Consider the following 25,412-nt stretch of genomic DNA (forward strand, 5'->3'; position numbering starts at 1 on the left):
ATTAAATAACTTGTAATGACATAGCTGTAGTTTTTTTATATATTATTGTGTTACCAATGATATAGAAACCATCAATCTGGGCAGAGTGGAATCAATCACACAAAAATTCAGAACCGAAAAATTCTTAACATAAAATTAATCTTAAACTAAACTGGTAAAATATCTCAAATTAACTCTGTGAAAACTATAATAATTGTATTGAACCTGCATAACAAGCAACTACTTACTTTACTACTTTACTTTTTTTATTATATATTTATTCGCATGCTAAATTTGAATCATCGATTTGTTTATACGATTCGATTCTATTTTGTCAAAATACAATTTGTAGAAATATTTTTTCTACAAATTGTTTTTATGTTTAATTTACAAACGTAGGTTTGGGCAAAATAAAAGAAGATATAGGAAGGCATACTCCTTTAAAAAATTGTTACAAACTACAATAAATAACTTTATTTAAATTAATATATGTGCACAATTATAATTCATCACAGTCTTCAAAACATTAATCATAAATATATTTTTTTAATTAATTGACATCACATTGTGTCTATGCTAAGAAATATGATTTTAGTCTATATAAAGTTGTAAAGTATTTACAAGTAAGAACCTATATAAATAGAACTCAATATGCAAATAATATGGCATCTAACTCAAATGACCAATTTTTTTTAATTGGAACGGAATTATTCAGAACCTGTTCCCAAAACGCTTTTTTTTCCACTGCATAAGTGATAATCCGCAAGAAATACATTATTACTCCATAACAATTTATTGTAGATTCATTAATATACCTATACGATATTATCAATCATAACAATCATTTATATTCACAGTTTATATTTATTGTACCTACTCATTGTCTGTGCATAGAACATATATAGGTTCAAACTGGTATACTACAAGTACAATGACAACTACAAGTATGTATATTAAAATTTAAATCTACTAATAACGTTAGGCTGAATTGTCCTTCTAAGTTACGAATATAAGTACAAAACTTATAACTACTACTTTTGCTTAATCTATATGTAAGTATACCTATGGAACGCGGTAAAACACCCAATATTTTGTCAAATCTGTCTAATTTAAGAACAAAAACAATGAAAAGAATTCTTACCAATTCTACAAATGAATAATGATATAACCGAAATAACATTATTGAAAATTAGCAATCTATTTAAACAGCACACTATGATGTTCTTTCATAGTATTTTTATAATAATCATTTGTCTACATTACAAACCATTTGATACAATCACATGATTTTTTAAAATAAATATAGAGGCACAAAATACACTACGTCTTAACAGGTATGGTGACAGTCGTGTCATTGGAGTTATTGCTTGGTCTTTTTTCTTCCTCTTCTACGGGTGCTATGTAATTCCAAGACTGCGTTTCTGCAGTACCGAAAAGAATAAAGTATACAGCTGCACCAATATAGAGGGAGGCCCCTGTCATGAACACGGGTCTCCATTCCGCAAAACCGTTCTGCAAAGAAAATTTAGTAGGCGCTTAGAATATTAATATATTTTTTTATAATAAATAATAAACTTTTCGAAAATAATTATTATAATTCTTTTCCGAGAGCTTCTCATCTATAGGTAAAAAGGAATCATCTTTAAAGAATCAGATTGATATAAAAAGTATGAAGGAATACTGGGAAAACCATGTAATTATGGTTTCTTATCAATAAATAAGTGTGCGGAAAATCTGCAAATGCGGAAAAGATATACGACAATAAAATTAGCAATAGATACGTATTTTATTATCGTGTTCTTATAAATAGGTATTTACTTAATTGAATTTATATTACAAAAATTTAGCTCGCGGTAGTTCTTATTAATCAAAACCATAAAAATATCATCAGTCAACTAAGGCAAGCCATTATATCTTAATGAAATCAACGAACTTACCCCATTCTTTGTGAAGTGCGCCGTAACCAAAGGCGTAACAAAACCAGCAGTGTTGCCAATGCCATTAGCAATACCGTACAATGTGCCAGCAAAATTTGGCGCTAAGTCTTGGTGATTCACTAAGTTAGTTAACGTAGCTGCACCATTTGATCCCATGGAGAAAGTTATGAGAGCCACTGAGAGAATCGGAGCACAGCCAGTGTATCCGAGCCCAATCAGAAGCAAACCGGGTACGATGTGGGAGAACAAGCAGAAGAATTTTCTCATGAATGTTGTTGATACCCTGTTCTGTTTCATAAGTCTGCAAATACAACAAAAGTCATGTGAATTGGAACTGCAAACGTGTCGGTATATTTTGTGATGTTTCAAGATCAGCATAGGCCGGTAATTCTATAAAAGTAGAAAAAACCGAGAATCAACAGTAATTTTATTCTAAATAATTTAAATTGTATTCATTCAATTAATATTGAAACCTTACCGGTCACCAATAGCTCCAAATATTAATGAGAATATCATTCTAGCCAGATAAGGTAGCGACGATAAAGTTCCAGTAGCGGTTAGGTTGAATCCTAAAGCACTGGACACGAACTTCGGAGCCGCAGTCATCACGAAGTAGAGACCCCAGTTGCTACCATAGTGTAGTATCACCATAGCCAAAAATGGAAAAGAAGTGAAGATTTTCCAGAATGGGGGAACAATCTGTAAAGAATTGTCAATGACAATTAAAATTTATTTCTTATATAGACATACTTTTTGATGATTACTTTTACAATCACTAAGATTTATTTTAATACTGGTCCCATTCTGTTTTATTACGATGATGAATAAACACTAAAAACTATATTGTAAAATACAGTAGGAGTAAAAATATGGTATAGATAAGGTGTACAACCTAAATAATTATTGTAAGAATTACAAATTACGAAAAATCTTCTATTATAGAACGGTTTATCATATTATTATAAGTATTTACTCTTTGTGGGTTCATAATTCAGTCAAGTGCGGACAACCAAAATTTATTTGTAGGTAACTCTTATTTCTCTACACCGTTTTCGTCCGCAGGGAGTATATTAACTATGTAAATTAGGACAAACTTGACAAATCTCTCAAGAAAAAAGTAAGAAAATATTTTTTTTACACAGTGTTGCGATAATGTAATGTTTGTACGAAATTGAAACACTGCCTGCGCTGACAATTCATACATCATTCCATACTAAATCCTAAAATATAGACAGATTCGAACCATTCGATGAATTCAATGATTTACCAACCTTTTTATCTTTTGAAATGTGACTAACTTTATCGCCAATAGAGTCCAAAATGTACTTCTTCTCACTATCTGATATACGAGGATGTTGTATCGGTGAGTCATATACCAAAAACCACCATATAAAACACCAAAATGTCGCAATCGCTCCTGTAAAAATAGTACATAATATGAATATCATATAGTCAATATGTAAACAAACTCTTTAGTACCTCGTCACAGTAGCAGAATAATCAACCGTTATTGTTATAACAACAAAATTCAAAATTGCTTACATATTGTTTCCGATTCTGCCATCGAGTCTGTGACGATTCAAAATTGACGTTTACTTCCCATTTAGATTAAGTTTTGACAATACCGTAACATATTACGTATAAAGTGATCTAATCTTATATGTTTAGATACAATTTGATGATTTGTGATTTCAGATACAATCTTAAATTTGTATTTTACCTATTTAGTTATCTGTCTGTTTGTAATACAAAAAATGTCAACAATTGTTATCCGCCAAATCAATGGAATTCTTATAGATAATGTCTCTCATCTCAAACTTATTGATATTATGCTGATATTGACAATGATATTCGTAATACACCGTTCACTGTAGATAGAGTTACATGCTCAGACCGCATGTAACCAACCCTCGACTAGATGTCTAGCCATATCGTCTAATTCATATGGTCTTCGATCACCCTAGACGGGCAATGAAGATAGGTTTTCCCATGATTCGTTCAGATTTATAATGTACTTCTGCTACTCGCATTTTCTTACACAGCCTTATTTTAGAATAGGTATATTTTCTTTGCCTTAAAGGTAACCTGGAGTTAGAACTGGATTATTTTGATAAATGACGTAATATAGCCTATGACATCCGCGATAATATTAGGAAAGTGATGTTTATGATATGATGAATGTTTGTGATAATATAATGCTAAGATAGATTATACATTAAACTCATCAATCAATTTGACTGTGTATGACTAAAGTATTTAAGATACATGTACCTACTGTCATGCTTTACTTAGGTAGGTACTTAATATATAAGTCAGCAAACTAATAGTTGCGTAAAAATCATACGATAGCTTTTATTTCTGTTCCCGGTAATAGGTACTTTCTTACAAATTAAACGGTACGTAAGTTAAATAACCCACATATAATTAAACTAAAACTTAAACTACTATTTTTGTTTTTATCATTGAGTATATAGATTACCTGGTACATAGAATGCATATTCCCATCCTAGATTCTCTATAAGAGGCCCAGTTAAAGACCACGTGACCACGGTCCCGATAGCACCTCCAAGGAGGGCGCTAACGAATTTTCCCTTTTCAACTGGCGTGGCCCAATGTGCTACCAAAGCATGTAACGCTGGAAACAATATACCCTAAAACAAAGCATAATATATGAGTTGTTTGTATTGCTTTTAAAACTATGTCAATATTGACTATATTATTTTTATAATTATTTCGACTTCGTCTTAAACTTCTTCAGGGTCGTCGAGAAAGACATAAATAGTAAGTATATTAAATTTCAGTTTTAAAATATATTAGAATATGTTAACTGTGACATACTAATGTAAATTTTCAGTGTAACGAGTTTTATGCGCCATACATAAGTATATTAGTATTTTTTTATATAACTAATATTCAAATATTACTAGTATCATAAACATACATTACACATACCATAATAGTACCTTTATTGTGTTAAAAATATTCCACTTATTACAGACTTTAAACAATTTTAAATACGGGTTTTGCAAAACTGTAATTAGCGTTTCGAGTGCTTTGCATCTCGATTCGTGCAATACCTTTACCCGCATCAAAGAACTGCATTTTTTTATAAAAAGTCGCCCGCAGATAAAACCTGTTTCCATTGTTATACCACTTTTTAAAAACGCTTATAGTTAACGATGTACGTACCTACGTATTATTTATACTTATACCACAGATAACATAATATTACATACTTATACTAAAAGAAATTTAATCAGATTGTAGCTATCTTAACCGTTTATTATTATTTACCATCCGATGTGACGTACGCCTAAATGATTGGTAAAAGCCTGGTAATCGATGCTAGTAATAAAATGCTTGTCTGCCACAATTTAGGTATATATGTGACAATATATAATAATAATAAATTCACACAGTGCCATCAGTTTCTTTATACTTAAACACATTTTTTTGTTTACTTTAAGGACTAACATATACAATAAATATAAAATAATACAATTGGTAGCTCATTCAATAACATTTGAATTTTATGATAAGTGATGACGCAGTGTAAATAATATGTAAAAAATGTAGTGTTTTACATACCACGATTATATAAGTAAACTTCTGAAGATACAGTCAGTATTGTTGAGGTGTGCTCTATCTATGTATATACACTACAAATATTTCAGAGAATCATTCTTAAACTAGAAGTAAAAACAACACTCTAGTCGTAGCCTTCTGTATATATACAGTTTTTTCTTTGTCATACATATTCGATTGTTTTCTTCTGTAGCGACATGTAAGGACATACGGGTATGCAATTACGTCCTCTCGAGTTGCTACGGTTTCTAGCATCAATGTCTAAAACCTGTAACTGCGGTATCCCTCCCCCGCTCCCTCACAATTCTCCCTATAAACTTGCAAGTTATTTGTTTCTTCCCGAATTCTATCCTCATCCTCTATTCCTACCCATTTTATAGATGGCAATATTACCATTCAATGCATTTCCTAGAAGTTGACTTCTAGGACGGTCGATATTATAATTACAGCTAAAATAATTATTTTAGTTAATATAAATTTGAGACTTTTCGTCCATTCCAAATGATATGGCATAAGGAAAAGGAAAAGACGAGATCTTAAGTAGAAATAAAAGAAAAGCATTGGCGCCAATGGCCTATAGCTATTAGAGTTATAACTCTACATAACAAAAATATATATAACATTGACGAAGTACTTGTATGTATGTAAACTTAAAATAAACTTCATTATAAAATATTCAAAATGCACACCTACTAGATCTTTTTATGTTAAATTAAAAAACTTAAAGCTATAAAACAATACTAGTAAGGTCGGCGAGATAAGATCACTACGTCATTTGTCATTGCAATAATCATAAAAGTTTTAAAATTAAAAAATCGTTTAGCTTCTATGACGACCTCGCTGGTGTTCGGTTTTTAGAACACTACCTAACTTTCCGATGGTCGCGATCTAGCACAATCCAAACATTTGTATTTATATATATATATATATATATGTATATAGGTATTGTTTGAATTTGTGTCAGTGGTCAATATACCTATATTATTATATAATGTATTTTGCAAATAAAAGCCTCAAGTATATGAGTATACGAGCATCGTGATAAATGTGTCTAGGATTATTTCTATTAATGTTATGGCAAAATGGAAACCACCAACTATACATATAATATGAATGACGTAGTGGTATGAAGAGTGATATTATATCAATATTCACACACAGATCAATTACCACAGTTAAAAATAGTTAAACCAATAGCAAAGTACCTACTACATTTTAATACTTACAGATGCAAGACCAATGATTAATCGGACTCCAACTAAAACCATATAATGAAGCTTAGCGGCCTGAGGTGAGAATATGGTTAGGATCCCGCTGATTAGCATAGTGATGAACACAATTTTTCTAGGTCCCCATAATTCTGCAGCCGTTCCACCTATTAAGCATGTGACAGCATAGCCCCAGAAATACCCAGATATGACATAAGCTTGTTGTTGCGCCGTCCAGTCAAAGGTCACTACACCGTCAGGCTGGAAGTAAATTCAAAATATCATTTATACATGTAGGACATTTTAGCCGCTTATGAACACGTCAAATTTTTATACAATTAGACAATAGCTTGCTTGTTTGCTTGTTGGTGATATAAAAAAAATACATTAACAAATTGAAATAAAATATCCACAAACATTAGTAAATTACAAGTGAAATCTACCGTGAGTTCGAAATGTGACCAAGAAAAACTTGACTGTCTTTTCAAATCAGATTGTTATACCTAGTATTACAGTTAAGATAATAATCTTACATTTATAATTAAACAAAATAATTTAACATATCCTGAATACTTACCATATCCTCCCGTTCAGGAGTATGAATGATTTTAAAAGAAAACCAATTTGGTACTCGCATCATTGTTCAACTAGTTCGGACTAAGCTTATCCTATATTATTATTATAATATACCCATTGCAACATTTAGGAATGCATGTCGTACATTCATGAATACAAAAGTATATACCTATATCTACATAAAATACTCTTTATCCACTAGGTAGATACACAAGCAGATTGTTCTAGTGCTAAGTACAAAAAAACATGTCAAAGGTAGGAAGTTTAGCATTGTAAAACAAAATGATTACCTGCCGCAGTACACGCTTCGTCACCATAGTCACTGTTGAGTTATACAATGAATTGTCATCAGTCGCAATGGCCTCGCATTCTGTTTTCACCCTGCGAATTGATGAACGGTACATATGAACATATAGCAATGCAGCAATTGTATATAATATCTGTTAAAGTTGCACGCTTTTTTGCTTAATTTCAAAAATTGATTTTTTTTTTGTTTAATTAAAAAATTGATTTGTTTGTAGTTTTATAGAACCTACCTGAAGCAATCTGTACAGACGTATAATAAAAGTCGAAATGATCTCTATCTGTACATTAAAGATATATGACAAAAACTATTGATGGTAAACATTATCAACGTAGAAGAAACCAAAACAATGATTGTTAGAATTTTTGTCCGTTAACAAAAAAAGATATAAAGTATTGTAGTTCCGAATACCATGGATAACAAGTTACAGGCTGAACTGGTATCTCATAAAATCGTATTGATTGCCCACAGGGGCAATCAGTCAGTCACCTAGTAGGTAGTTTATTGTTACTAAAATAAATAATAGCTAATGTAACATGTAATTTTTAAATGTAAATTCATTAATTCTATTATTAATTAGTATATTACTGATATTACTAAAATGTTGGATGCCAAAACAATGGCGACATATGTGGACAATTTTATTAATACTGACATTCTCTTAATATTTATACCATATTTCATGCAAATAAATACATTTCATTTCATAATGTTGAAGCATATTCTATAAATACCGATTTATAGTTGTTGATACACTTACATGTAGAATGTTCATACAAATGCATGTTTTTTGATGATGTCTTAATATCCCGATAATTCTTTAATAATAGTAAGCGAAAACAAAAATAGATAAGAATATTTTAAATACGTTTTACTTGAATTTTAAGTTATCAAATACCATAGGAATACATTTCAGTTGCATAAATGAATTTATTAAATGCATATTATGTAGTTCTCCACGCGTAATATATTTATGTTATGTAGTTAATTCTCTCTGACAAATATCAATCCAAAGTTAATTAAAAAATATTGCTTGAGTCTTTAGACCGAAGACAGCATGTTTTTTTGTATGGCACAATAAGAAATTATTAAATGCATACATATATATTATTCAAATGAAATAAAAGTTCTTTTATAAAGACGGTCTAGTAGTAAGTGAACTTCATCAGCATAATCCAAAATATTCTCATCTGCAAACCTGTTTTGTACTCCGGACTCCAAGGACAAAAGCAGCAAAAACCGTATACATAATACTTCATGAATGCAAGATAAGAAATTCTAGAAAATTCACGTTTAGTTGTCAGGTTGTACGTAAAATCTAACTTTGTATGAGGTACCTGATGATAGGTGCATATAAAAATAGAATGTAACATCTTTGTTATATTCTATTTTTATATACTTGTAATAAACATCCTTCTTGGGAAACAATATTATTAGATACTAGTGATATTTGATGGACCAAAATAAACGTAAAAAGAAAATATTTTAAATAATAACTTCATATCTGTGAAATAAACCTTCAATTCTACTATTTTATAGTATAAACAAGAGCCAATATAGTGATATATTCCGTTATGATCTCGAGTGCTGCATGCAAAGTTACTTCGTAGATTTAATTTTTACTTGAGATAAAATCTAAATACCCGCTCTATGATATTCTTCGAAAGAATTATATTGATTGTATTGTAGATACTCCTCAGTATGTTGTAGGTACTAGGAAAGCACAAAGCAAAATCGCCGATATCGCAATTCGATAGTGAACATTAGACACAGTTTGCAGATCAATAGGCTTAACGAATGATGTGATTCGAATGAATGAATTCCTGTCCGATCACGTGTGTACTTCATATATAAATTTGAAATGTGCATAGTAATATTATTTTATACGTGATAGTAGAGACCCATTGGTAGTATAAATTAATAATTCGAAATTAGTTAAAATGATTCGAAAATAGTATAACAAAAAAGTATAATTTAAAAGATCTAAGCGAAGAAACAGCGGAAGCAACTTCATTTTACGCCATATAAAGATATCTATCTAATGTTGTAATGAATGTATACTAACGATGTAGTATTGGACTCATCTGGCACCATAGCAATTATATTGACACTCATGTTTACTCTCATCATATAGTTCACCCATGTCGCAAAAAACATCATGATCGCGACATTGAAACGCGCCGGCACCATATCTGTAACAATAAAATATATATTTATTAACAAATTTAATAAAAAGGGATATCTCGGGATAAAATATTTGTATGAATTAGAATTATAAATATCAAATTTTACAAATCGAAGCGCAATCAATGTTTTAACTCTGAGATACAAAGGATATGTGCACCCGAATTAAATATTAAATTTCTAAATAACGTAAATAATGAAGGAGGAAATGAGTGTCAATAATATGGGCTAACGGCCCAATCAATATCACCTATCAGGTTGACGCACCCCGGCTCCCTGTCGAAATCATAATGATTAATTTGTAGTGAATTGTGAATCAAAATAATTAACCTGAATTCATGACTCATAATCATCCCCTTTCATTGCCAGCATATTTTATTGTCATTAATTAGAAATTGGAATTGGAATAGCAAATAAGCAGATAGATAAGCTGTAACTGTCACCTATACAGAGAACTACCACCACCATTCTAAAGAACTAAGATGTCATACTTCTTATGTAATATAACTACGTAATCACATCCTACAATCGACACATAGCTTACAAAGCAAACTGAAATAGGTAAGACTGAGTACTTCCACACAGACGACTTATTACGGTCTACCTCTGGTAAATACTGTATACCGATAAATCGTTAGTTCAAGCGGGTGCATCATTACACCGTCATCCAAAAAAAACCAATATTTTTTAATTCTTTAAGTTATTTAAACGTACTGCTAGATTCACACTCCTTCATTCAGATACTAAACATTTTATATTTATAAGATACAGTGATTCTTGACGACTCTACATTTAATGAGCTTATGTTTCCTATGATCTAATAATATGCAAATTTTTTTATAACCTTGCTAAAAAAATTATGACTAATAACAGTAATTCACTAGCTCTTTCAAGAGCAAATAAGAATCTTATAGTTACAACTTTATTGGTTGTCTATCTGCCCGCACATCATGTTAGAAGGAAGTCATTTGTCTGAAACTATTATTAATGTTTTCTATCCATGAAAAAGGTATATTTGTAAAAATGTTTATTCCGTGAATGATTTGGTACCTATTAATTATAGTTCAAAATCTCTTTCTAAATCAAATTGCTCATTCTTTGTTACACATTCTAAGCAAAAAATATATACGAGATTTCTCTAATATGGCGACTACATGTATTTAGCAATTAGAATTATACTTATAAACATAACCTCAAAGGAACTAGTACCTTTGTTTGTCTGTTCGCAAAAGATAACTTTCGAATACAATGTCAATATCACGCACACGATAGAGACTGGTAGAGACATTGACAAACAGTTCCGACGTGTTTTGTAGTCTCAACAGTTCATGGTACCTACTGACATTAAACGAAATATAATTTAAAAATAAAAAAAGTATATTGAAGTCAAGCAAAAGCGAAAGTATGAACTAGTTTATAGTAGAGACTGTCGCGACGGGATTCGTATGAAATTAATCAATGCTTATGATCTTAATGACGTCCGCCATGATCAGAAATGAGCGCCAAGAATTTTAATTACAAAATCATGCAACGATTCGAGTTAAATCGAAGAATTTATTTACAAATTAGAATATACATATAACTTAGACGTAACATTGATTTGCGTCACTTGCTGAATACCACATCGTATCTCTATGCCCCTGACCTAAAACATCGAGTAAATACTTGGATGATGCACTTCCACTCGGTGACCATCAGATAGGTGTGAAATCACTGTCGAACTTTAAATCGTTTCCAAGAAGATTAAACAACTGACCTCAATACTATTCTGTATAAAAAAATAGGAACATAACGATTTCACATTGATTGTCTTAGCTACTTTACAAACGAATCTAGTGAACGTAAGCCAATATACTTAGTTTTGTCACTAAATAAAATATTTACCCTTACAAACAAGTATTTACCCACAATTCGCCTACAACTCTGGCGGCCTCGGTAATCGAGCGGTTTAGCATGCCGCTTATTTCCGATGATCATGGTTCGATTCCTCGCACGGTACAAATATTTGTATTTTTCTGGTGTGTATTGGGCTGCGTGTTATCTATGTATTTACAAAAAAATATAATTAAGTATTTATATCAGTTGACCAGTACTGTTACAATACTACTTTGGAACTTAGATTGGAACTAGATGGCGCTGAGTGTATTATTATTACAACCTACAAAATGTCAAATAGTAAGTAACATATCAACTACTAAAATTATAACAACATTCACTCTCAGGGGCTTAATTTAAAGACTTCAGAAGAATAAAGACTGGTTCAGACCTTTAACCTTTTTTAGAAAACATGGTTTTCTAGTCATAACTATAGGTCTGAATCTTTATATAGATATATAATAACTTTCAGTCATACTTGCTCAACAATCAATTATTCCGCAACTTCATTCAAATTTATAGGGTAATTAAACAATACATTACATTTGTGTCATTGGCAAAAGAATATTAAAAAAAATATGTTTTATTTATGTAGGTAAGAACTTAAATAAATACGTTCTGAGTAGATACTTCATAGCAAGGTGCATTTCAATTATTATCATGGTATCGCACTTCCTAATTTCCTAACATAGATATCGTGTCACATACTATCATATTATAGTCATTCATTCATTCAGAGCCGCGCTCTTCTGCTTGTCGGTGGACTATGTTCTTATTTTTATCTATTTTCCACGATTTTCCAATAATTTCTTTACTCAATAATGCAACACAACTTCAATTGTTTCATTGATCAGCTTAATATATGTAGCTGTATCTTGGTCTTCCCCTTCGCTTGTGTTCAACAACAACGTATAATATATAATTCGAGGACAGAAAATATTTAAAAATTATAAATTTTCATTTTATGTAATAAAAGTAGGCCTTACGGTAACAAAACTAAAGTCATAATTCATAGTTGCAGACCTATTGAAAAGATACTCAGAAATTTATTATATTCCTTTCAAATCAGCATGAATAGTACACAACATGGAAGCAACCCGTTTGATTGCGGAGATACAGATCCAATGGTAATGTCATACTGTACTCATGGAACCGACATTCTCCAAGGTAATGTTTTTGATAATACTATTTCTCAAAGAACGGATACCACTTTATTTACGCCGTTTCAATAAATATTATTTATTACGAAATAAACTGGTCCATTACTAATATCGTAAATCAACTAAAGTACATTCGAAATAAGATTTCGTCATGAATCATGTAATAAGTAGGCTACACCGTTAGTTACAGACTCCATACGCATAAAGTATATGATTATTATATCCTTTGAAAGTTCTGTGCCCGATATCCGTTACGATTTTTTTGTATTAAAAAGTAACTATATTTTACATTTTAAAAAATCTCTTCTGTTCCCTTGCTAGTTTATTTATGGCCTATGATTTTTATTTAAGATCCTTAGAAATTGCATCAGTTTTTTATGTAAAATATAAAGTATTTAACTAAATCCCTAGAAACAGTAAAAACTGTAGGACATTTTCGTAATTAATCACTAATTACGTTAATACTTAATTCCATAATAATATGTATCTAATTGTTTTGTCTACTAAACCATGATAGGATAAAAATTGTGCCTACGCACCTAATTGACTAGGTATAAATTGAAAGTTTCTTATAAAACCTCAATTTCAATTTAATATTACAAATTACAAAAAAAAAATTCCAAACTAGTAACAACTACTGGCTTCTGTAGGTCTAATTTGAACAGATTTTTTTTTTCCGCAGAAGTCAGTAGTTGTTACTATTATAGCTTCTGCGAGGACAGTGCCTTTAAAAATGTAGAGTCCGTGTCTTATTCACCTCTGTGATAAATACGAAAAGATTTATTTGATCATTAAACAACACTTCACGTTAAATATAAAAAACTTAATAATAGTTAATTACTGTTTTTGCTCCGGAATAGGATGGGCAGTTACATATTTACGCCTGGCGCCGCGAGACGGCGCATTGGCGCGTCTAGGTGGCGCGGTAGCATGTACAACTTCAGACCCTACATTTTTACACTTTCACCACAACACGCATAGTTAATAAATACTTAGTTGGAATCTTCCAGAGTATATGTTCACATCACTGTTATACAAATACTTATTGTTGGCATTCCTTAATATACACATTAATATCAGTTAGGGACTAGTTTATTTGCAACAGAAATCCCGGCTAAATATTTGTCAAATTTTGGGTCCTACAAAATAGTTTGATGACATTGCCATCTTTAGTTCATTTTATGATGATGACTCTACTAAATTGCATTGATTATAACATTATGGGTCTTCTGTAAAAAAGGGTAACTCACGCGGTTTGGTATAGTTTCCTCCATCTACACTCTGCTGTGCTATGCCGTGCTTTGCTCCTCTAGTCGGCCCTTACACTATGTTAGGATACTTAAGTAAATAATGAAATCAGTAATATTTTGTTATCTTGGTAAAATAATAAAAATTATCTGTGCCTATATTTGTTGAACTCTCTCACGTGTCTTAAACCAACTACTACAACAACACTTAATAATTTCTTAAAGTGCAATGATTATCGTCAATTTCAAACACACTCAGTTATTAATAGAAGGATTTTTTATTAGACGGTTATTACTGGACTGTAGCATTGCGGCGTACATAAATCTATTGTGCTCGCCATTTTTGTTAGAGTTCGCTGCCTAGGTCCGTCAAGGATAAGAAGAAAGAAGATAAGGTTTTTATCTCCTCAGTATAAAGTGATTAAAAAGGAATTTTCGTTTATACATGAGTGAGTTATAACCACATAGGATGTATAGTAGCGTTTCCTCTTGTATTTGTCAAAATCTTTATTAAGCACAGACATAAGTCTGCCATGTGTTTATTTAATTTGCAGTGAACAGTGAGGGCCTTAGTCGTGATGCATGTATCGTTTTTACTCAATAACATTAGTCTATTAGATTATTGTCTATTATTTGTGTAGCCAGTTATTAGGCCTTTTGAATGTACCAGACATGGCATTTTCTGACAGTGATTTAGTTACTTACTATTTTGAGATGTCTCATCTTTAGGCATCAAGGCACGCCACAAAACAGTTCAAGGAAATTAAACGACTTTGCTTACCCGAAATTCAGTTTCATCACGTACCTACATGTAAATTTGCATTCAAGCTCATTTCATCCTTATCGTCATTTATTCTTAAGACCACACTACATAATATTTCATCAATCCAGTACCAATCCGTACTTATGGTTTCAAAATATCTTAAGATCGATAATTTAACATTAATTCAACAACATAACATTGTATTCTTTACATATCTTAAAATAAAATTGGGGACAAATGTTCGCCCCATAATCAGGAGGTATTATTTCTGTTACTTTTATTAAATAGTTTAGTTTCACCATTTACATGGGTATAATCTGAATGTATATCTGAGTTAATTATGTGAGTCTATGTCTATAATTATGTGAGTTCACCACGGTAAATAATATTTTAGTTTTGGGTTTCAGATAAATAATTTAACTTGAAATCACGATGCATTCTGTTAACATAATTAAAAATAAGTATGTAGTGTAAATACATAAAAGTTTAAAATTAACTATTCTTTGTGTTTCATATTTCTCTTTACATAAAAACTACTTTACGTGTTATACAACAAAAAGTAATAATATCTCCCCTTACTTCATTACTATATTTACATGTAGGCAACAATAAACACGCAGGTACATAATCCATTTGATTATACTTAAGCAAGTAGACTTCAATTTTGTAATTATTGTACAACAAGCCTTAGTTAGGTAAGTACCAAGTGGTAAATTAGTATGTTTAGCTTACTACAATACAACACCATAAATACGTAGATGCACATAATAATACATCTAATTATTTTATTCAGCATACCTAGACTAACAGACCATTATTATGGGAATACTTTATTCTGATAGTCGTACCTCAACAGGACTGTAAAGATGCGACAAAGGCAAATTTATGTATGTTAAAAACTGTGCCTAGAAGTATATGGTAAAATATCGAACCAATATTGTAGTGTCTACAAACTCTACACACAATTGCATGGTTGACACCCAAGGACCATATAATAGGTTATTTATTTAGTTTAACATTTTAAGACCTAAAATTCATCATTTTATGCTATATTAGAGTAATGAAGATCACCACAAGTATATTCACAGCCCATTATTACAACAATAATAGTCCGTGGTTAAATACTAACGACCATCTCTGTCACAGTGTTGAACTTCGAGTTCTGATCGGCACCGTGCAATTTACACATAGAGCAAGGACAAACACGTACCTCAATGGTCAAATACAAAACGCTTTATTACAGTGCTTCCCAAGCCATGTATCGCAACCTATCAGTGGGTTGAGAGCGAATATTGTACAGGCCCTAAAAATACTCAGATTCTCAGTTCAGGTTTAGGGCCTGTACAATATTCGCTCTCATAATATACTTAATAATAAATTTTGTCCCTAATTTCATTACAACAGGTTTAGAATCGTGTTCTCAGTTTGGAAGTTTTGTTACGTGATCATAACGTGTGCATTATGATCACTTGCATTCTTATATCATGTCCCGTAAACGAATAAAAAATGTCGTGTGCAAATAAATAGTAGCAAGCCTTTATATTATTATCCGGGGCTTTATCACAATAAAAAAACACAAAAAATCTTGTTGAACCTATAACTACAAATATTTCCACTACAATTATTGATTGAACAACACTTTTATTTAATCTTATATACAAATAAAGAGATTCATTGACTTCAGGTATATGAGTACATATTTACCAATTTGTACTATATTTACAAAGTGCCAAGTGTGTATTGCCTATATTTCTTCAGTAAATAAAAAAAAACAGTATTTTATATCAATTTCCACAATTTACTTTTTTCTTTAAGTTTAACAAGGAGGTACAGCGTGTAACCTAGGTACTTTATGTGGTCAATTAATCAATTTTATCAATTCAGAGGAAAAATGGCATTCCCTCCGACATAAATTAGAAACTGTAAGTAGCTGAAATGTAGATAATCAAATGCAATATAAATACCTACACACGTATCTACCGCGAAGTATGGTACGGACTTATCTCAATAAACCTTCATATAAATTGAATTCCAATACTGTCGCAGTACTTCCTATTTGGATATACCTACCTTTCTAACTGTTCGCTTTTGAAGGCTTTGTAGATCTACCTGTGTAAGTACTTATGTTTATATATATATATGGTTATGTTTTAAATCATACGATTAATTTACTATTTCATTAATATATCATGATATTTACAGATAATTTAATTTTATATATACGAGTTACTATGAATACGTTATTTATTGTCAATATTTCAAATTGACAATAAATAATTAAATAAAGTACTCACATACTTTATTATTATTTAAAGACCCCACAGAAAAAGTACTTTACCGGTAGATAATAAAATGAGATAACTATTTAAAAATGAAATTGTTTGATGATTTACTACAATAAGATAACATTAGCTAGGCATTGTATCCGTATTTGAGACTTTGTGGCATAAATGCACGAAGAATAAGACGATGTTTATTTGCTTACATTACTTGAATAGTTTCTTCAGTATCTATCATGTTGTATATCACTAAGATAACTGATCTTTTTATCAAATTTGTATACAAATATATGTATGAGTATTAGCTTTTCCTACTATGACCCGGTAAAGAGAGACAAAATGAAGTGTGTTTTATTTTTTCTTTATATTTTAATTAAGAAACAGTGAAAATATGTGTGGTATATTAAAAGAGTAACAGTACTGCCGTGAACTGGAAATTTTAATATTTTTCAAAACTAAATGTAAAAATAGATATGTCTTTCTCTATATAAGTAGGTACCTATAATGTTAGTTTGTATATCTACATATATTTCCCATTGGATCCTTAAGTTTAATTTCCTATAGAATCCCATATTTAATTTATTACGTTGTAAATTGATGTAAAAACTTCAGACAATACTCAAGGTTACACGGTTAATTACTCATAATAACTAAACGCGGCTGTATAAATTTCCGCACGAGCATTAATTTTATCATAATTATGTATGCCTTAATAGAAAATATACCTAATATTCGTTTTGATTATTATTGTTGATCCAAAACTTAATATTTCAATTACAACTATCGTATTAATTAAAAGTTTAAAACTTCAGTAGGTTTCCTTCTACTATTGTTACAACTTCTTACCTTCGTTACAAGGTGCAAGGAGGAAAATATGCGCACAAAAAATTCTACGTATATTTGACCTACATACTCCATGTAGGTCAAATATACGTAGAATTTTTTGGATAATAGGAAATAAGGAAAGAAAATAAATTACATATTCTGAAATGTATTTTTACATGGGGAACAACACTAAGTTTTGGGTTGTACAGCTAAGATATACTTAACTGATTAATAAATGGGCAGTTGTATTACCTAGTCCCAAATAAAGATTCCTTGTCTCTATATTTTAACTCACAAAAAAGACAAAATCAACAAAAAGGTAGTAGATACTGACGATGTCAGCAAAGCAGGACGTATCTATGCATCTACTAAATTCGTAGAAGAAAATTAATATACAGAGTATGATAAAATTTGATAGCGAAATAAATATATAATAAAACATAACCATTTAAGACACTTGAATCGGGGAAATACTTTATTCTCGCAGAAAAATACAAAAACTGGTTCAGATCAAAATTACGCAGTGGTTATAAGTAGTTTTAAAGATTTACGTCTTACGCTTGTGCTAATCAAGATTGCACTAGCACTGTGTCCGGATTCTGAGTGATTTCAGAGTCTCATCAGATGTAAATATCGAGAGATTACATTTTTAAACGTATTCATATATTTTTATATACATAAAATATTACCTTACTTTTATATAACTATAATAATATAACATTGAGGCACAAGATCAATGTAAAGTTAAACTAACTAAACATTAGTTTAACTTTTTAGATATGAAATATTCTACCTAACTAATTTGTCACGCTACAAACGCACATAAATAGGTATTTACTTATAACGACATCTAACACCAAATAACTAAATACAAATAGTTTATTATATATAATATGTTAATCTTAAATCAGAACTAATTTCAGATAAACATAGGTGGAAAGGGTATTGTTAGTAATGGGAATCCTAGAACCCTCTGCTGGTGCTCCGCCAGCGTAAACCGTTAGTTTAGGCAGGTGCAACATTCCATTATCATCCGTTACATATGTACATAGGTATAGATACTAAAAATATTTATGTCAGTAATTCTGTCTAGATAAATAAGTGCTGTATTTTGTTTACCAACGCGTTATACTAATCATAATTACAAGCATTTGGATTCCCTACAGGCCTATAAAGTCACTAACTGTTAGAGCCGAACTTCGTCATTTATTGTTACCGAGTCGGGACAATACAGTACTAAATGTTATTTAATGGATATGTACATTATTAATGATTACATTTGTAATATGGTAGAATTGTACTTAATACAGCATCTATCAACAAAAGAAAAATATAGGTAATTTATTTACGAATACTAATTTACGTTGGCACCAAAAGAATATTTTGCTTGATATTTGAGTATGTATGTAAATAGGTAATTACCTTAAATGGGTGGGAGTACCCATCAAATAGGTACTTCTCTAAAATAAACGTCTTTTCACATTTCAATGTACACAGACATAATCAAGGTCGGAATAGATATTATCTCATTGATTACAATCAAAGCAGTAAGATGTTTTTTTAAATAACTTTTAAGTAGTTGTATATTCAAACTGACATAACGTACTTCTATAACACTGAAAATAAAGATAATTTAAAAATAATTACTCACCAAATGCCTTTATATGAAATTTCATTTTGATTCGCGCACGTAACACGTTTGTAAACACAAATTATCCGCGTGGATGCTGTATTCACTGTTACCACTCACCGTTGACGCGTGCGGGTTGCGCGCGCGCACGTCTTTCTGCGACTGCCTTCGCTAACGTTGCCGTTGGCCAGATCCGCAAAGTGCACTCTGCGAAGGCCTTATTTCGCGTGCCGTTCCAAACATCCGATTGTCAATAAGCATTAAAGTGGCTGTCGCTGGGTACGTATTACCCACTTGAAAATTCGCCAAATCACCTTTCCCTGTACAAATAAAGCGCCAATATAGGCCTTATTAAGCACTTAAAAATATACCTACATTACCTGTATTACATGCCTTATACTAATGATGCACAGCAACTCGCCTCGCACTCTTCGGTTACAGTTACAAAAATATTAGTATGAATAATGAACACAGCTTTTAAAAATAAAATACTTAGTATTACTAATTCGTTTTAAATATGGTCTTTGCAACAATCTCTGACACCAAATGATCTCAAAACAGTAGGTAATGTACAAGAGAAGAAGTGTAGTAGTGAGAGTTCTGGTTCATCATATCTAAAATCAATAGGTTCCACATTCCACAGTATTTGCAAATTTAAATGTTATAGATCACATTATTATATTTGACGGCCTCGGTGGTTTAGCGTTTTAGCACATCGTTTTATTTGCGATAGTCGTGGGTTCGATTCCAGGCACGGTAAAAATGTTTGTATTTATGAGTATAATTGTTTATATCGGTCTGGGTGTTTTCTATGTACCTATATTATGTATGATCTGTATGTTTTTAAATCTTTGTTAAGTACGATGGACATCATTATTTTGTTCCGTGACGAGTGACGAGTGACGACTGTAGTAGTTACCACCCGTGCATTGGAACTCATGAGGACTATGGTGCCCGATAGTTATAATAACTACCAAGATCCAAAGGCCAGGGAAAGCATATTACGCAGAATGTTAATACGTGTCAGGCTTCTGCCACGCGCGCCTTCCTCCCATGACAGCCTCGGTGCTCCATGCAGCCAATTAATAATACTAATATTTAACAATCAGGTAGTCAGTATATACAATATACATATATATAGCTGTCTCCGACGAGAATCTTACTTCTTAAATATATCTATTATAAACGCGAAAGTTTGTGAGTGTGTATGGATGTTTCTTACACTTTCACGCAAAAACTACTGAACGGATATTGATAAAATTTTACAGTATAGCTTATACATCAGAATAACACATAGGCTATAATTTTAAAAGATATGTAATTAGATATGTAAATTGGGCGAAATATATTATAAATGTGAAGTAGTTATGATGCAGACGAAGTTGCGTGGATATATTTATATAAAATTACCTATCAAATGTACATATCACATATTTGCTATGTCTATAAACGAAATGCTAATGAATGCTATAACAGAACTACCTAGAAATGTATTTGACAATTCCATATTGGGCAATCCTGAGTTAAAAACAAATGCTGCGATGTAGGTATAGCTGTCGAGGTGCAAGAACAATATGTAGATAATAGCTACAGCAGATAATAAAACTGGTACTAAAAATACTTCTCCCCTGTAAACTTATATTATGCCCTTTATTTCTGTCGATTTAAAATAAGAACTATATACTTTGAATTTTATCTGTAAACAACTGACTAAAATAATATAATACACGTAGGTACAATGTTTCCTTTGCGCCGGTCGTAGGCGGTGGATAAAAAGATTATTATTTATATTCATAAACTATATAAATATGTACTATGTTACATAATAAATAAATGGTTATTACATTTAATTATTTATCTCTCATATGATTGATAAATTACTCAAATTCATTTATGACCCTGTAAAAAAGTTGCATTTCATGTATTCTATGACAGTAATTTTTTTTAAATGCATAATACTTACCTGTTGGTACATCGATTCTTGGTCAGTATCACCACCAATAAGATAATATTACATATCATAAGAACATACATGACAATTGTATTGGCAACCATATAGCGACATGTTAATTTGAGCACGACTGTGGTTCATAGCAAATGATGAGACCGGTGTCAATGGTCTTACTAGATAATACTGTAGTTGTCAAGGCATGCTTAGTAACTTAATTCATGAATAACGGTTGAATTAATTCGTCACTCGATGAGTAAATAAGGTACTTAAACGTTATCCTTTCAACTTCGTTTGCATTCCCCATCTAGATTCATTGTGAAACGCGAACTATTTACCAATTCAGAACAAATTATTAGCGAAAGAACGAGTTATAAGTATAATAAATCTTCTCGAATCCTGTTTTAGCTATAATTCTCTTACAATTAGTTTTATCAAATAACGATATTGAAAATATTTGGGTAGAGTCGTCGTGCTTCGGCACTTGCATCGAAACAACGACATACCTACATCATGTCATTATTACTTTATTAAAGCTTAAAAAATTATTATTGCATCCTACTTGTTGAATATAATTGAAATGCATTACTTTTAAATTAATATGTGCCTACATGTACTTATTATCTTTCTGACAACACTCGGCACCCTTCCATTTCTTTATATCTCCATATAACAGATCTTTTTTGGATATAAGACACCCACGTTACGTGTCCGCGTTAAGTACATTCACCGCGGACACGTAACGTGGGTGTCTTATAAACCATGTAGAACACTATCTAATAAACCTCCTAATAATATCTAATAAATATCCTAATGTACAACACTTGTATTATAAAGGTGTTGTACAAATGAAATGAAATGAAATGAAATTTATTTGCGTATTATACGGGCAAGTTGTACAAGATACGGGCAAGTTGTACAAGTTGTATAGGCTGTATACTCACTACCTACGTACGACAAGAAAAAATTAAGTATCGGCATCTAATCATAAAGCCATAGTTGAGGTGATAACATCACACGACAAACACAAATAAAAGACAAATAACATTAATACCAATTTATTAATGAAATCACCCGGTTTTTTTTACACAAAACATGATGTACTTCATGAAGAGAGATTAATAGATGATGGCAGTCGAACACTATAAATTTGACGTAGTAAGAAATTACACTAAGAAAAAAATAAAAAATATGAATAATGCAGAGTTTTGAAAACAGTTATTCTCTGCACTTCACAAGTATGATTGATTAATGACAACGCGTACTTAAAATTTAAAAAAAAAACAATGTTATAGAAATAATATTAGATGAATTAATAAGTACATGGATTCTTATCAAAATAAACGCGATTATTACATCATCAAATATATAGGATCATGGCTAGATTTTATCAGTATATAAATTTGTTAAATGTCCTTTTAATATCATACATAACACAGTGAGATAAACTGACATTTATATATTGTTTTTGTAATCTTTTAATTCATTTAAATCCTAATATATATTTGACAATTTTATATAATATTTAATAATGAAATGTACGCCTGAGAACGAGAAAATGAATATTTAAAATTAATATATTTTACACATTTCAAATATTCAAGGGAATCAGGTAATTTTAATAGATCTGCTATTCTAGTACACTTACACCTGAAATAGGTAGTTACTTACACTGTTAGATACTCACAACAATATATTGTCCTGAGTAAATTTCGCAAATAGTGAATATTTAGCATATACTACTATAAAAAATGAAACTATGGACAAAATTATTTTTATCGGGTACACATTTCAAAACTACCTATTTACAAAATGCATTTCCAAATGAACCATAATAATATAGAAAAAGTGTAGGAAGAGAGAAGGTAGAGTTGATAATTTAATTAAGAAGGGGTTCGTGGCAAAAATTTCTAATATCAGACAGTAAATACATAATCGTTTTATTGTATTAACAATAAAAAGATTATGTATTTACCAGTATATACATAATCCTGCTGTGTATACCTAAACAAACTAAACACTGTTCACCTGTTTATTAATGCAAAGGAACTGTATATATTACATTGTATAAAACTATAGTTTTTAAGAATAAATTTGAAGTATTATAGTCTCCTGGACGCAAACCGGTGCACGTATTACTGTATGGCAACAGATAGGACAATTCTACATACTATGCTTAATTATTGTTCCACGCCATTATAATGTATTCTTATAATTTATATGATTATGCATTTCTCTCAATATTCGCACTAATTTTTAACAACGTTCAAAGCTAAGCTTTTTAAGAATATTAACAATCAAATGAGACGATATGCACGTGACTAGTGATTACAAATTATCTAAAATTAAAGGAAAATTTGATAATATATGATTTAAAAATAGCCTTCAGCAGCTTATTAAACAGCTATAATTGTAAGGTGGCAAGACAGTTTAGTCCTGCCGGGTATCAACGCAAGCCACCACACTAACCTAACATCAGGTGGGCCATAAAATTGTTTGGCATTCCAATTATATAATTCACTAAAAACAAAAAGTATGGTATACCGGGGCACATTTAAACACCAGAGGCATCAGTTGAACGTTTTCACAGTTATATGATCAAATCAGATGACTACCTAGTAATTTCACTATCACATATAATATTTATTACATTAAGTACCTATTTACCCATATCAATTCTTCTCTGTACTCTGAAATTTGACGCTACTTACTATTTGTATGTCAAATAACATTGTCAATTAAAAGCGTTAATCACTATACTGTATAAGTATACAATAATGTAACTTCATTAAATTGTTTGAATAATTTTAATTTCATTTTCGGATAGGTACGTAACAGGATTTTAGGTAAATATGTACTACCTGCATACGTACATAAAGAATATTTGGGATCTCGTTAAAAAAAAATTAAATTAACTAATCTGTTTTTTAATATAATGATTTCTTAAACTGTCTTATTTAATATACATTATTTATGTTATTAGCTGGGTCTTTACACGAATAATTTTATAGTAAATAAAGGTTACGCTGCACTAGCCGTGGTCACGAGCTGACTGGAGTAACAGCGATGTCAATGTAGATAGCTGTCAGCAGTTTTACCTACCTACTACCGTCACTAGACTGTCGATCGAAAGAAAAAACCTTCATGTCTCTACTCCACCACACGCTACATCTACAATCAGTTGTTATTACACTCATAATCAAAGCGCAAGATCTCTGTGCCTCTGAATGTATGGATGAAGAACGTTCATGAAGTGCTTAAGAGAGACGGGTACATAATGAGTAGACGGCAACGTAAGCACGTAATAGAAGCTAAGAAACCGAAAGTGAACAGACAACCAGCGTACATGACACACATAAGAGGAATAGCGGATAAAACTGGAACTGCACTGAATAAATACTCCATTAAGACTATATAGTATCTGCCTTCAAAGTAACGAACAATTTACGTTCTCCAAAGGAAAAGCTAAGCGTCTAAATTTTGTAGACGCTTAGCTTTTCCTTACTGCAGTTAAAATTGCAGAGCATATCGCAGCAGTAAAAATCGACAACCATCCAAAATTTGCCATCATCTGCTGAACGCTGGAACAAATCACTGGATTGAATTGCATGCATCTAAAGTCGTATTTTTAATTAGACGAAGCTAACTGACAGTAGCTAATGTCACTATGTAAAATAATGTTGCCATATTGAAAGTAATAGTGATGCGTTCAGTTCTCGGTCAGATGAATGAACAATGAGTGTGAATAGTTTAATCATTTCAAACTACAGAAGAATATTATTTCTATTTTACAATAAAATTGTATAAATGTGCTCTGATATAAGTTACTAGTGGTATGTAACTACAATCAGTTTTTTGACGGCTTATTACAAAGCGCGCGGCTACTAGTGCCAACACCGATCAACGTCGCGA

At 31.1% G+C, this 25,412-nt stretch overlaps 1 protein-coding gene across 1 annotated transcript; it reads right to left on the reverse strand.

Annotated features, from left to right (window-relative positions):
- Positions 1-476: 476 nt before the first annotated feature.
- LOC131847163 (sialin-like) lies at positions 477-19,725 on the reverse strand. The gene is made up of 9 exons (XM_059196639.1): positions 19,574-19,725; positions 9,655-9,781; positions 7,576-7,666; positions 6,728-6,970; positions 4,396-4,567; positions 3,188-3,333; positions 2,395-2,615; positions 1,917-2,217; positions 477-1,491 (listed from the first exon to the last, which is right to left on the reverse strand). The coding sequence occupies exons 1-9, from the start codon at positions 19,596-19,598 to the stop codon at positions 1,300-1,302; spliced, it is 1,518 nt and encodes a 505-aa protein (XP_059052622.1). The 5' UTR covers positions 19,599-19,725; the 3' UTR covers positions 477-1,299.
- Positions 19,726-25,412: the final 5,687 nt, after the last annotated feature.

Source organism: Achroia grisella, unplaced genomic scaffold (genome assembly GCF_030625045.1).
Source record: "Achroia grisella isolate CSIRO2021 unplaced genomic scaffold, CSIRO_AGI_Agris_v1 utg516, whole genome shotgun sequence".
NCBI classification, from domain to species: Eukaryota; Metazoa; Arthropoda; class Insecta; order Lepidoptera; family Pyralidae; genus Achroia; species Achroia grisella.

What these genes read in the sequence shown, in the direction of transcription:
- LOC131847163 (XM_059196639.1), bottom strand. Translation starts at nt 19,598, where the DNA reads ATGAAATTTCATATAAAGGCATTTG. An exon ending in ATATGCATTCTATGTACCAG is followed by an intron (nt 3,334 to 4,395) that starts GTAATCTATATA and finishes CTATTTTTACAG; the next exon opens with GAGCGATTGCGACATTTTGG. An exon ending in TTTGGAGCTATTGGTGACCG is followed by an intron (nt 2,218 to 2,394) that starts GTAAGGTTTCAA and finishes TTGTATTTGCAG; the next exon opens with ACTTATGAAACAGAACAGGG.